Source organism: Salvelinus namaycush, chromosome 12 (genome assembly GCF_016432855.1).
Source record: "Salvelinus namaycush isolate Seneca chromosome 12, SaNama_1.0, whole genome shotgun sequence".
NCBI classification, from domain to species: domain Eukaryota; kingdom Metazoa; phylum Chordata; class Actinopteri; order Salmoniformes; family Salmonidae; genus Salvelinus; species Salvelinus namaycush.
In genome coordinates this window covers 26,813,188-26,826,912 of record NC_052318.1, presented here as the reverse complement: position 1 = coordinate 26,826,912, position 13,725 = coordinate 26,813,188, and the positions used below count along the sequence as shown (strand labels likewise).

The 13,725-nt window shown below is 41.5% G+C and overlaps 1 protein-coding gene across 1 annotated transcript in view; it reads right to left on the bottom strand.

The window, feature by feature from the left end:
- Positions 1-383: 383 nt before the first annotated feature.
- The window catches only part of LOC120057045 (polypeptide N-acetylgalactosaminyltransferase 10-like), an 88,796-nt gene continuing 75,454 nt past the window's right edge, over positions 384-13,725 (bottom strand). The window contains exons 9-13 of the mRNA XM_039005424.1: positions 11,967-12,074; positions 6,700-6,921; positions 6,219-6,335; positions 5,275-5,424; positions 384-4,522 (exon numbers count right to left, since the gene is read on the bottom strand). Of these exons, the coding sequence (XP_038861352.1) occupies positions 4,358-4,522; positions 5,275-5,424; positions 6,219-6,335; positions 6,700-6,921; positions 11,967-12,074 (762 nt within the window). The 3' untranslated portion in view covers positions 384-4,357. The remainder of the gene's footprint in view (positions 4,523-5,274; positions 5,425-6,218; positions 6,336-6,699; positions 6,922-11,966; positions 12,075-13,725) is intronic.

The window sequence follows — 13,725 nt, the reverse complement described above, 5'->3', positions numbered from 1 at the left end:
TCAGCCAGCAGCCCGGGAAACTCAATCTGCAGAGACACAGGGTCCAGTGAGGACAGAGACTGGTCTCAACTATAGTCAACCAATCTCAACTAAACTTGTGCATTAGTTTTGTTTATGGTTGCATTTATTGTTAGTGGTTCCAAATAATACCAACCATGGGCCACATATGGTGAATTTATTGCAGTATTATTTTACATCTCAATTGGAGTAAAAATATATATTTTCATGATCGGCATGTCCTTGTGTTACATAATTCTAGATGGGATTTGATTGCTACATATACAAATGACTTATTTAATTAATTAAAGTATTCTCTCTGTTTAAGCCCCCCCCAAAAAACAATACAACCCATAATTCAAATATATATTTTTTTATTTTCAGCAAAAAATATACAATTCCAGTTTAGTTGTACACGGTGTGTTAAATACCTTTATAGTCATTGTCAGTAGAAAAAAAATATTGGATATTTATGACAAAATGTACACATCAAAATTGCACAAACATGTACACAGCATTTTGTGAATGACCAACAATGGTCTTAAAGTTGCACTATGCAGGTTGCCAAAACTCTAATAGTTCGCCTAATTTCAGTATGTGTGACAAAATAAGCTAGTATAGTGTAGAATCATTGTACAATCTAAACCGCTGTGAAATATATTTTCCAAAACTAAACATGTTGTCATTTCAGCTGTTTGAAGATGGTGTACAAAACCAAACGTAAAAGACGAAAAACAAAACTTAACGGGAAGCATAGAAATAGCGCACATAGAACAGATCTACCGCTTCTTAGACTTGCTTTCAAGTACAATGATAGAAATGTGAGTTATAGATCTATGTGAATTTGGTCTGGTTGCCCAAAAAGCTACATATTGCAACTTTAAAAAAGGTCCAATGCAGCCATTTTTTTTAATCTCAATATCAAATAATTTCTGGGTAACAATTGAGTAGCTTACTGAATTAAAATGGTGAAAAATTGTAATAAAAAATATCTTCTAAGCAAAGAGCAATTTCCCCGAGCAAGAATTTTGCTAGGACTGTCTGGGAGTGGTCTGAGTGAGGGCCCAATTGGACTAACCTAATGTAACCTGAAAACTAGCTGTTATTGGCAGAGGTTTGAAACTCTTTATCGATCTATTAACTTATACCGCCTGATGATGTTGCCAGGCAGGGCAAAAACCCATCCCTTCAAAACAGGCTGAAATTTCAAGCAGTCTTTCCAAACAGCTCTTACGCTAAATGGGCATGATCATTTCACAGTATTATTCCAATCTCAGTCTGGAAATATATTTAAAACACAGGAAAATCACATTTAACTGCACTGGGCCTTAAGACATTAAATAAAATAAAAAAGTATTGTCTTCACATGTTCAGCTGAATATTTAATTCAAACAAGATCAAGAAAAGAAATTGCACTGTATAAAATATTTAAAACCACAATTTAAAAAAGGTTTCACCACCTCCATCCCAAGTTATAAATCATATGACAATCAAATGCCTTTTACATGTGCAATTGACAGGGTCAATGTACTGCAAATATCCTTGTTCCAAACTGAACAATAAAATGCCATGGATTTGGGGGATTCTTACCACCTTTGCAAGATGATTATATGTCCACAGGTCAAACAACCCTGTTTATATTCCCTCAGACACAAACATAACTTTACTGCATAAACTTCATTGCTTGAACATAAACATGTTTCGACCCATCATTCTAGCATCGGGAGAGCAGTGAGCACATTGGGAGTCATGGACCAACCGGTGGAGCATTTGAAAGAAAATATCAAACAATGCATCAAGAGAAAAAGCAGGACTAAATCAAAATCGGGTTTGATTTTTCACCCAATGGAAATTGTAAAATTGACCATACAGTTTTCCGCAGTCCTGGTTTGATTGAATTCCAGTCTTAGTTCTATGATGGTAATTTAAACTGTGTTAAGGATTTTACCATTTACACTTACAATATTAGTGCAAAAGATGAGACAATTAATCAGCTTAAATTACAACTCTGGTACAGATATAATAATTCTGTAAGCATAATTGTGAAATGTATTCAGCTGGAATAATTGGAAAATGAATATTTTGTCTTGGAAAAAGTTACACAACTTAGATTCGGCCATTTTTATCATAATATTTAAAAGCTTTGGTCTTCCATACATGCTGCTTACTTGCCCGGACAAAACTAAACATTTTTGGAAAGGGAAACCAATGGAAGTAACCAACTTTGGATTCCCCAGCCAGTCCTAGCTACATTTCAGTTTGATAAGGAGAAAGAACATACAGTGTTACATGACTGGGCAACAAAGATGCTTCACAACTAAAGCCTCATTGTGCAGCATCTCATACTAATGTGCCACATGGATCTCGTTGAATTTCCATACATTTTCTCCACAATGCATGGAAGAATGCCGTTGTTTGAGTCTAAACTATTTGATGATTCACTTGGCCAGTCAAAATCTACAACACATACGCTACAGGCTAGTAGTGTACTCAAATTAGTTCTATCAAACAACAACAAAAAGCTACAGTTTTTTATGCTAATTTGATTTATATTAATTTCTGAAAGGTGTAGGATGAGTTTGACTGATGAAGGGTGTGATCATTGCATCATGCATATCATATCCCGCTTTGCCTTAAGGTGACAATGTTTTGCCCTAATAACTTTTTTGTAGCAGACAAATACCTAAGGCTAAACAAGCGCCCTACCTTGGAATTATTTCAGAGAAAAAGAGGGGAACAAAAAACACACACACAAAGAATGGAACATAACTACACAGCAGGCAATGTAAGCAGTCTTTCTAAACAACATCCAGGTCTAAACTGAATTGCATTTGATATACAAACAACTCATTGGCTAAGCCAAGACAAAAACTGAAAGAAAGCAAATGCTGAGTAAGTAGTCATAACGCTACAAAATCTAAACGCACAACAAGAACAGGAAATCAATACTAATCAATGCTTGAATGTCCATTATAGATCTTGACAAACTATTGGGTCTGTTGATCATAACAACAAATTGGCATGTTGGTGACATGCCATGAACATAAAGAGGGTCTTTTCAGAGAAGCTGTTAACTTTTAAAGGCAGGAGAACACATAGTGAATAGCTGAAGAGACTAGCAAAAAACTAACATTACAAATACATTACCGTTGTAGAACTCCATCCATTAAGAGCCAGTGTCACCTCAGATTGCCTCTCTCTCTCCAACATCTGTCAGTCAGTCTGAGACAGTGTAGGAGGAGGACGACTGGAATAGGGCACCAGGCCAGACCGAGTCAGACCAGGCCGTATTTACTTCTGCTCTCATCCAGCAAGGCACTACGATTTTCATTCAAGTTTATCATTGCAAGTGCTTAATGCATCTAAACCCCCCCCCCCCCGGCAAACCAGTCTAGAGTCACTCCTGATGCGTTTGAGAAGCCAGCATGGTCTGTCTACTGTCTCAGTGCTGCTGACCTCCATGTGTTTCATGATGAGGTCATTCCAGAGAGTGCTGGGGTTCATCCCAGAAGGCAGCGGGAGCCTCTGTTCAGGTGATGGGACAAAAAGAAACTGATGATAGTAGTCCTTACAGTTCCCTCTATGGACAAATCAATGGCATCAAATCACAGTCCTTCGAATAGATAAGAGTGCTGAGACAAAGTGCTGCTACTAAAGTATTATTCCTTCAGATCTAAAACAAAATACACATCCTAAAAGATGAGGCTTTTCTTACCCCTCTTCATTTGGACAGATGTTGCGCAACTCCACTTTCGATCAACGCTATAGAGTGGAAACCAAGAAAAAGAAAACGCTAGCCAAGTGAGCATAACAAGAAAACAAAAACAAGAATCATCACAAGGTGCTTTTCAGAGTGGTTGGGTCTGGCTGGCTTCACAGTGTGTCAGTTTGGGCTTGGCTCAGCGGGAGTCTCAGGGGGGGCTGTCAGAGCAGGGGCGGCACATGAGGGGAATGGAGGGAAAATGACTGAGCAAGAGACACACCCACGCAGGGTGATGGAGACGGACGTATGGGCAGAGTCGTCTGGGAGAGGCACAGAGAAGCAGAAATGAGATGGACCACCGCCAGAATGACCGTGCTGTGACAGACCTAATCCCCCTGACGCAGGAAGACACCATCACCGCATCGAGAGACCAGTCTTTCAACCACAGAGAGAGCCTGTCAGGCGCCAACTCTTCTCCATCGCCCAATAACTGATGCATCTAGACTGGCTTGCCCATGCTAATGCTAGCCCCTGACCCCCCTTCACTTCCTTCCACCCTTGACCCCTTTAGAGTAACAACATCCCACTTCTGTCTTAGTGAAAGAACACAGTTCCAGAGTGAGTGGTATTCAGGTTCAGTGCTGACCCCTACAGGTGTCAGTTGCTATTGCGGTTGAACGTCTCCAGGATGGTGGTGTTAGTCTTCTCAAACACCCACTGCTGGCTGGGGACGCTGGGGTCACACGTGTTCATGAACACCTTCCTCTCTGTGGGGTTGCTGTCGATACAGCTGTTACTGATGGGGTGGTATAAACTTTTATCCTACAGAGATGGAGGGAGAGAAAAGAGGAGAGACATGGTAATTATATATTTAGTTACAGTACATTTAACTGAAAATATTTTCCAAAGAGGTAATTTAATATCAAAATATTGAATAGCCTGCATGGAAAACGAGGATTTTTTCCCCCTAACTGGGTACACAGCTTTAAGAGATACTTTGGGATTTTGGCAATGAGCCCTTTATTTATTCCCCAGAGTCAGATGAACTCGTGGATACAATGTTAATGTCTATGCTTCCAGTATGAAGGACGTTAGAGGTAGTGTCGCGAGCCAATGCTAACTTGCGTTAGCTCAATGACTGGAAGTCTATGGTAACAACTAGCACGCTAGCTGTTACCATAGACTTCCAGTCATTGCACCAACTCTAGTTAGCAATTGCGCAAACGACAGTTGGCAAACTTCCTTCAAACTACACGGAAAGACATACAAATGGTATCCACAAGTTCATCTGACTCAAGGGAAGTAGATAAAGGGCATTCATTGCCAAAATACCAAAGTATCCCTTTAAAAGCTGAATGTTTTTTATTTTTTTTATTTTTTTATCTAGGAAGAAACTGCCTTAGCAAGCAGCCTGTGGCATTTTATCACAAGGAAAAGGAAATACAAAGGATCAAAAATACATCTTGAAGACTGCTGCTTGGCTGGAGCAAAGAAGTGCATCACAACCAACTCACAAACTTGTCTTTTTCATACATGAAAAAATAATGTGTGTGTGTGAGAAAGAGAGACCTTACCTTCCTATAGCGCCACAGCTGGTTACCCTTCAAGCCGTGGCAGTCATACAGGGTGACAGGGCTGTTGTGGGAGATGGCATCGAAGCAGACCTTTTTAGTGTGCATGGGGCCCCCCACCCGGATGTCCTCCCGCCAGCCAAACGTGAACACCTGGACAGGGCAGAGACAACCTGGATCAGATCACCTCCAAAGATGGGCCTCCACCTCTCCTCTTGGAGCCAGTGTCATTCCTGGTCCTGGAGAACCACAGAGCAAGCTTTTGTTCTAGCCCAGTAATAACACCTGATTTAATTAATTATCAAAACTTCGAGGTGTGTTAGTAATAAGCTGGAACAAAAGCCTGCACAACCTGTGAGTCTTCAGAACCAGGGTTGAAGAGAACCTTCCAAGGGAGTTCACACATCGGTCTCCCCCAGGCACGTTCACTCATGGGGGACAGAAGAGTTGTTCGTAAAGGGGCTCCTCTGCTGTTACATTCAAAAGGCCCTGACTTGGACTGCAGCCATGCTGTTTGTCATCCCAGCTTTGAATACAAATTGCAACCATGACAGAGATTAAACAACAACAGCTCTTTAAATGACTTTAATTATACTGTCAAAGCAGTGTCAGAGCAGGCAACCTAGAAAATAATAAGAAAACATGGTCATCCATCAACGTTTGGTTATGAGCTCTGCTAAAACATATTTTGGATAACAAGGGGAATAAATGGGGCTCCATTAGAACAGTAGCGATTATAAAGTTGTGTGTGTGTAAATTAGAGTATGCACCAGCTTGTGTGTGTGTGTGTGTGTGCCAGTGTGTGTGTGCACGTGTAGTGCTTATGAAGGCAGAGCGCTGTCTGTACACAGTACAAAATGAAGTTCTGTATGCAAAACTACAGGAAAACTAGCGCTTTTCACGGCAGACAGATGTCTGTATTCAGTGGTGTCTACTAAGCTCCACACCTGTCCATGGCTCCACCCGGCCTCACCCCGCCCCTTCAGACATGTCTCCAGGCGGACAGGCGACCCAGACGAAAAGTGTTTGCTCTCCATGCACATGCCACTGCCTGTGTTGCGCAGCTAGAACACACACAGGGTCAGACAAACAGGTTAACAGAGAAAGACAGAAATGAACAGACATCATTCAATACTAGTCAATACTATTAACCACTGTCTAGAGCTGTCTGGATCTCTCAGAACTCTCCTCTTTAGTGAAAAAGTGAGTGATGATGAGTAATGACAAAGAGGATACTGTGGCAGCAGCATGGCCTTCTGATGGCTGAAGTGACAGTGACACCCGGCTGTCATAGTCCAGACAGTCTATCTGTCTTTCTTGCTCTCTTTCCAATCTAACCTTCTCTCCATATGTCGTCTCTCACTCTTAACTTTCTCTCCTTCTAGCTGTTGGCATGCCTCTCCGAAGACACTAATAGATGTGTTGTACCTCTCCCCAGGCGGCAGCAGGGGGCTCCACAGGTGGGTAGTGCTTGGGTAGGTCCCAGGCCACCTCTGTCATGAACCACTTGAAGCTCTTACAGTTGAGGCTGTTCCTCAGGTCCTTCTGCACTGTCATGTCTCCTGCTGACAGGTGCCTGTACTCTGGCCTCCGCTGGTAGATGTACTCTGCATATTCATCCATCCATACCTCGGCCACTCGCTTCAGGTTCTGTACAGAGACCAAGGGAGAACAGAAAAAGCACTGTTGCTCCACAATGTCTATAGGGGAGGGATGGATGCAGGGTACCAGTCCTTTGGGGCCTTGTTGACTGCTAGATGGCCTCGTCTCTTATAATACATACAAGGACAGTCTGAGGAGAGGTTTCGTTTTACATAACCATTACCCTTCTAATAGAAGTGGATAAAACAAACTTACGACCAGCAGAGAGTAAAGCCAATGATAACTGCTATTAGGAATCCAGACAGTCACAGCCAGACTAAGGTTTGGATGGGAGTTACAGTTAGTGAGCACATCCTCCTGCTATAGGGCATACATATACCGAGCAGCACAGAAAGCACAGCTCTAAGCCAAACTCTGTTGGCTAACTCCTCTCCAGGTGAGGAGAAGTTCACTGGCACCATCTGCTTGCATGGCGGCTGGGTTTGGGAGGGATGGGCGAGCTGGTTAATCAGCACACCTGGAAGAATGCCAGTGGCGATGAGAAGCTGTGTGGGAGGGGGTGTGGGTGCTGTGCCTCTGGGGTGGTGCTGATGGGGGGGGCGGGGTCTAGAAGAGGCAGCTGCAGGGAAGTTTTGGGGGAGGCGAGAGCAAAAAGGCGACGTGTGCACAAAAAAGAAGCAGCGCCACAGGCCAGCAATAATTCATGCCTCCTCTGTGACTCTGAATTCCACCCTTTTCTCTGAGCTCCACTTCAAAAAGGAACACAGCGAAACCAGGATGATGCTGAACACACAGAGCTGTGCTTAATTGGCACTTTCTATTTTAGGTACAATATTCACCATTTTCATTCTTTCGGCACCATGTTACAGAAAATCTATCAATATGAATGCAGGTATTATGTATGCATTTGAACCAGGGTTTCCGTTAGGAAAATATGGTGCAGGACATTTGACCGGCAGCCTTTTCATTTGACATTTGAGATATTAACCAGACCCATATGCATTGGGTGCATAAATGACAGAAAATCACATTTAGATTGTTCTTATCAATCTTAACATGCAACTTGAGGACGCAACAGGCGTGCGTCCTTCTTACCAAATTCCGATGCGCACTTTGAAGACGTTAAAATGTATCTGTCCACATTTACTTTTCCTCAGCCAACAAGACGAGTAACGAACAGCAAAATCACTAGCCTATGTCAATCTAATATCCCCATTGTAGAAAAGTTACCTATTCTATTGGTCAGCTTGTCATTCTGTGCGAGAAATAAATAATCTGTATGCTGTGCCGATAAATAAAAAACTGGCACCAGCTAATTGTCCAGTAGAAGAAAAAAAATCCCATTGCAAAATAATGCTTTTTAGCCTATTAATTGATTAACATACCAGTCGATGTAAATACATTTGGCAGGCCACGCTTACTGGTCTATAGGTTCATTTGCATAACGTTGTGGAATTAAATTGGCGGTGATTTAACTTTAAAAAAGTATGCAAATTAACAAATAGGCAGATAAACATGGAGAGTCAAATGTATTGACATCAACTGTTATGTCCATAAATGAATAGGCTAAAATGCATTATTTTGTAATGGGATTTTTCTTCTTCTCCTGGACAATTAGCCGGTGGCAGTTGTATTTATTGGCTTTTCATTATTATTATTATTTTTGACCAAAAGCTGGCTATTACCGACTAATCAGAACCCCTGATTTGAACGATTGTAGACTGAACTGGAGGCCTTTTCTAAGAAAAGGTTCTTGTGTCTTTGTTGGTGCATCTTCTTTCTGAAGAAATACATTATTAACAACTGACCCCAATCCACAGTCATTAACATTTCTCCCTCATAGACAGAACAGACATTCTTCATCTGAGAGACTATTCCCCCACGCTGGATGAATACAAGCCAAAAAGTAAGCCAACGAACAGGCCAATAGGTTTCACTTACACAGCCGACCAAGCCAAAACAGGGTTTGGTCAGGGATCAGCATACATAATGGATGGTTTCAGCTGCATTCCAAAAGGTTTCGGAAGAATGTGAAAATATACTGAACAAAAATATAAAACGCAACATGTAGAGCGTTGGTCCCATGTTTCATCAGCTGGAGAGAAAAAAAATCCCTGAAATTTTCTGTACGCAGAAAAAGCTTATTTCGCTCAAATTTTGTGCACAAATTTGTTTACATCCCTGTTAGTGAACATTTCCCCTTTGCCAAGATAATCCATCCACCTGACAGGTGTGGCATATCAAGAAGCTGATTAAACAGCATGATCATTATGCAGGTGCACCTTTTGCTGGGGACAATAAAAAAAGGCCACTTTAAAATGTGTAGTTGTGTCACACAACACAATGCCACAGATGTCTCAAGTTTTGAGGGAGCATGCAATTGGCATGCGGACTGGAGGAATGTCCACCGAGCTGTTGCCAGAGAATTGAATGTTCATTTCTCGAACATAAACTGCATCCAACGTAATTTTAGAGAATTTGGCAGTACATTCAAGCGGCCTCACAACCACGTGTAACCACGCCAGCCCAGGACCTCCACATCCGGTTTCGTCACCTGCTGAGGAGTATTTCTGTCTGTAATAAAGCCCTTTTGTGGGGAAAAACTACTGATTGGCTGGGCTTGGCTCCCAAGTGAGTGGGCCTGGCTGCCAAGTGGGTGGGCCTATGCCCTCCAAGGCCCACCCATGGCTGCACCCCTGCCCAGTCCATAGATTAGGGCCTAATGATTTTTCTCTCTCAATTGAACGATTTCCTTATATGAACTGTAACTCAGTAAAATTGTTGCATGTTGCATTTATATTTTTGTTCAGTGTAGTTCTCATTCAGTGCAGAACCATCAAAAGATATCATAGAACTTGTTTTTCAAAACTAAAGATTCCGTACTTGCAGACCTCTTAAGCTTCTTTACAGTGCATTCCTAATCAAGGTCACTTATCTAGCCTTGTGCATTTTGGGGACAAAAAACGACAGGGGGCCATATCACAAGAACAAAGCACGACAGACACCTTCGTGGAGAAAAGCAGGGAAAAAGAGAAAAGCTGAGCGTTTATTATTCCGAGTCTCGTTTTTTTCTGAATGCTCAAGCTGTTAAAACACAGCGCCAGACGAGGCATGAGCATGAGGAGGTTAAATCAGTTCACCACCAGAAAGAAGAGCACTTTCTTAAATCGTTCATACCCACTGCACTGCTGACTGTGGAACACACTCAACATTCACGTCAAACTCTCCTCACCTTCCCACAGCGGGACACCTATCGATTCAGTCACAGCATTCATGATGGGTGTGATGAGTGGGTGTGGGGCTGCAATATAAAGGTGTGTGTGTGTGTGTATCATTGAGGATCCAACTACTGCAGAGAAACTCAGCAGAGGAGATGAATGCTCTCCTTACTAGACAACTCGGAGAACAAATTCTGCAATAAATGTTCCATATACAAACCTGCCAACCTTGAAGAATCTATATGAGTACCACTTCAGCGCTGCGGCGGCACTCGCGGACCACACGACGGCACGTGACACCCACACCGATCAAATAATAGGCAAATGCTCATTTTTTTTGACCCAATAATGATTTTGGCAGAAGACTGGATCTGTAGGAATAATAGGCTATAGACCAGGGTGCCCCAACTGGCGGCCCCGTGGGTGGTTTTATTTGACCCCCCCAAGTTCTCTGAGAAAAATATTTTTTTAATTACATTTTTTACGACAAAAAAAAGCACTTGTTGGACATAAGACCGTAAAAACAGCAGAAAATTATCTCCAGGTGATTTTAATTTAGGAAATCTGTTAAAGTATTCCGACACATAATAGAGAGACACGTGATCATATACAAACGTAAACAAGGTTAGAAATAATTATGTTTTAGTCAAATATTATATCTGTTTGGGATTCTTGCGGTCAATTTACATTCTACAAATTCTTTGTATTTATGTTCCGGCCCCCCGGCTGAAACTAGTTGATGATCCCTGCTATAGACGTTTATGGGTGCTTTTCAGTAACTAACTAGAAATAAGTTTAAATGTAAAATCAGGGTTCCCCCTATGATTTTCTGACACGGTGGTGCTTATGTAGGCCTAAGGTCAGGTAGGGGGCAGGTAGTTGAAGCATTTTGCATGTTTGAAAAACCTGTAACTGCCATTTCCTGACACCTCAAGTCTTAAATTATATCAAACAATGTAGCCAACACAGTTGGCCTGAATTAATTTTGAGACGGTCTCAATGACTCCTTCACATTGTCCTAAGTTAAAATATGGGTAATGCTTATTATAATAGGTGTCTTTATGTGGATAGTCTTGTGAAAATGTGAACTGGCTTCTCAATTTTGCTTGAGGAAAAATTCTGAATCATTCAATTACTGGATGCAATGTAGCAGTCTACTGTATTTGGAATATAAAACTGAATTAGGCCTAAATATATGAGCTTGTTTCAGATCTCCATACCTGATCTAGTTCATCAAATCTTCCTTCTCAGTTAGGTCTACAATGAATTTAATATGCCTTGCTGTCATTGGTGAACTGACTAGGCTATTATCACATCATTAGCAGCCTACTGTTGACATACAGTAATATAAGGAGGACAGATCAAATACTGATTAATTAAATCTAACATAACTTTCTGTGAAGGACGGTATTAGCGGAAAAGCTCTCACTTCTATCCACGCACAGCGCACACTGAACTACCGCAACACTGCACGCTTCCTTGGTAGTCAATGTGCTCGCAGATATCAAAGCATGTGCCAACCACTAAATAGGCTACACATATACACACACGTTCAGGAGCAGAGATGTTGTTGGTCAGGCTATTTAACGAGTGGGGAAAAAATGCAAGAACTGGCAGAATCCTGCACATATTAGGGCAAGTGCACATAAAAGCAGGGCAGTAAGCTTAATAAAAAAATATAAAAAACTTGCCTCAACTTAGCAAAGTAGCAAGATTGATATCGTACCAGCGTACATGAACCTCAAATTGCGTGCATGGTACACAAAATGCATACAGGTTAGCAGGTCTGCATGATATACTGTAGTATGTTTTTCTTTGTAAATCCTTTTCTAGAGGAGAAAAGAGGAAAAGATGGGTCTAGGAACCAACACTCACCCTAGCCAGGCTGACCCCGCCGGGGACCTTGTAGGGGACGTACTTCCTGTAGATGTGACCCACCCTGGAGCACGGGATGTCCTCCATACGCCCGCCACACATCCACACCTGTGGAGAGAGACAGCGAGAGAGGGCGGGAGAGGTAGAAGGAGAGAGGTTTAACACAGCCAGCTGTGTGGGGGTCAGGGCATCACTGCAGTGTTAGTGTGTGTACCCTGTGTCAGTGTGTGCCTGTGGTGTGCAGCTGTAAACAGTATGAGGACATGAGAGGCTGACAGGTACTAGGAAAGCAGGGAGGGAGAAAGAGAGTGGTTCCAGAGGGAGGGATGGAGGGATTAGAGAAAGACCAATATGGATTTTTTAGGGTCGATGACGATTTTTGGGGTCAAGGAGGTTGATGGCCAATATTTTAGGGCGATATTCAATATCATAATATTTCAAAAACAATACATTTCACTTCGTTTTTTTACCAATCTAAGTACATAACATAATGTTAATACTTTTATTTGAATTGTAAATATCTTGATAAACTGGGTAAATTAAGATGGCATAGGCCTACACACAATACAGGTGAATGAATATTCAATAGGAGTGTGTGTATGGATTGAGTGATTGAGCTTGTTTAGGCTGATCAGTGGAGTCTATGGTGCTACAGACGACAATCTGTTTTCCTTCCATTTGGGACTTACATTAGCCTACTGATCAACAACATTTGCATAGAAGCATCACTCCAGGATGTCACGCCTGTATGGAAGGACATATAGGCACTGCTGTTTGAGAATATAAAATAACATATTTTCAATTCAAATAGCTCCAACGTAACATGATTTGTGATCGGGTAGAAATGTATATTTTTCCAGCTGTCAGGACGCATCCCTAAACAACTCAGGTGCCAGGACAAAATTCGAAACAACTCAATTGGCTAGTTTAGACATTTGCCAAGAAATGGGCGGGTTGTAACTTGATCCTACTGCTACGATTGGATAGAGAGAGGCTGTAACTCAGCTCCCTTTTACACATCTCCCTTCATCGCTCATATCACTTGGTGCCGTTTACTGTTACTATGAGAGCTAGCTCAACGGCGATGACATTTGCTACCAAGCCATAAATGTGCATAATATCTAACAAGGAGAAGGAGGGTAGGAAAAATGTGTTGGTCAAAGCCTATGGTAAAATGTTGTTTTTGTCGTTTAAAAATAATAATAATAAGGTAAGGTCTGTGTTAAACACAGGTTTAAAGATCTTACATGTTTTGCTCTATGAGATAATCTTCATCCGCCAACATCACTTTGTGAATTTTAAAACATTTATGTAATCCAAAAAAGCACAAAGGCTTTATAATTCATAAATGTCTTGTTAAACTGACTGATATGTCACAGCACAAAACGTATAAGATCTTCTAAGCCTGTTTTAACCTTAGACCCAATTTTCAACGGTTATCCCAAAACCCTATTCTTTCCCCATAGGAATGGCTGAACGAAACCTAGGTAACTAACTCATTTATGTTTTTTAGGATTACAAGCTGGCAAGCTTTATGGCCAACATTTATTTAGGCATTTTAAAACAGTTTCTCCTTTCCCTATTACGACAATCATCTAATCCAATTTACAAGTGTGAATTTACGGATACGATTGCAGTTGGTCAGATCAGCACACCAGTAAATAGATAACGTTACATCGCAAGTCAGATTGCTCGTTCCCGAACATGGTGCATGTGCAAAATGATAACCAGCTAATGTTAGCTAGCTATGTTGGTTATT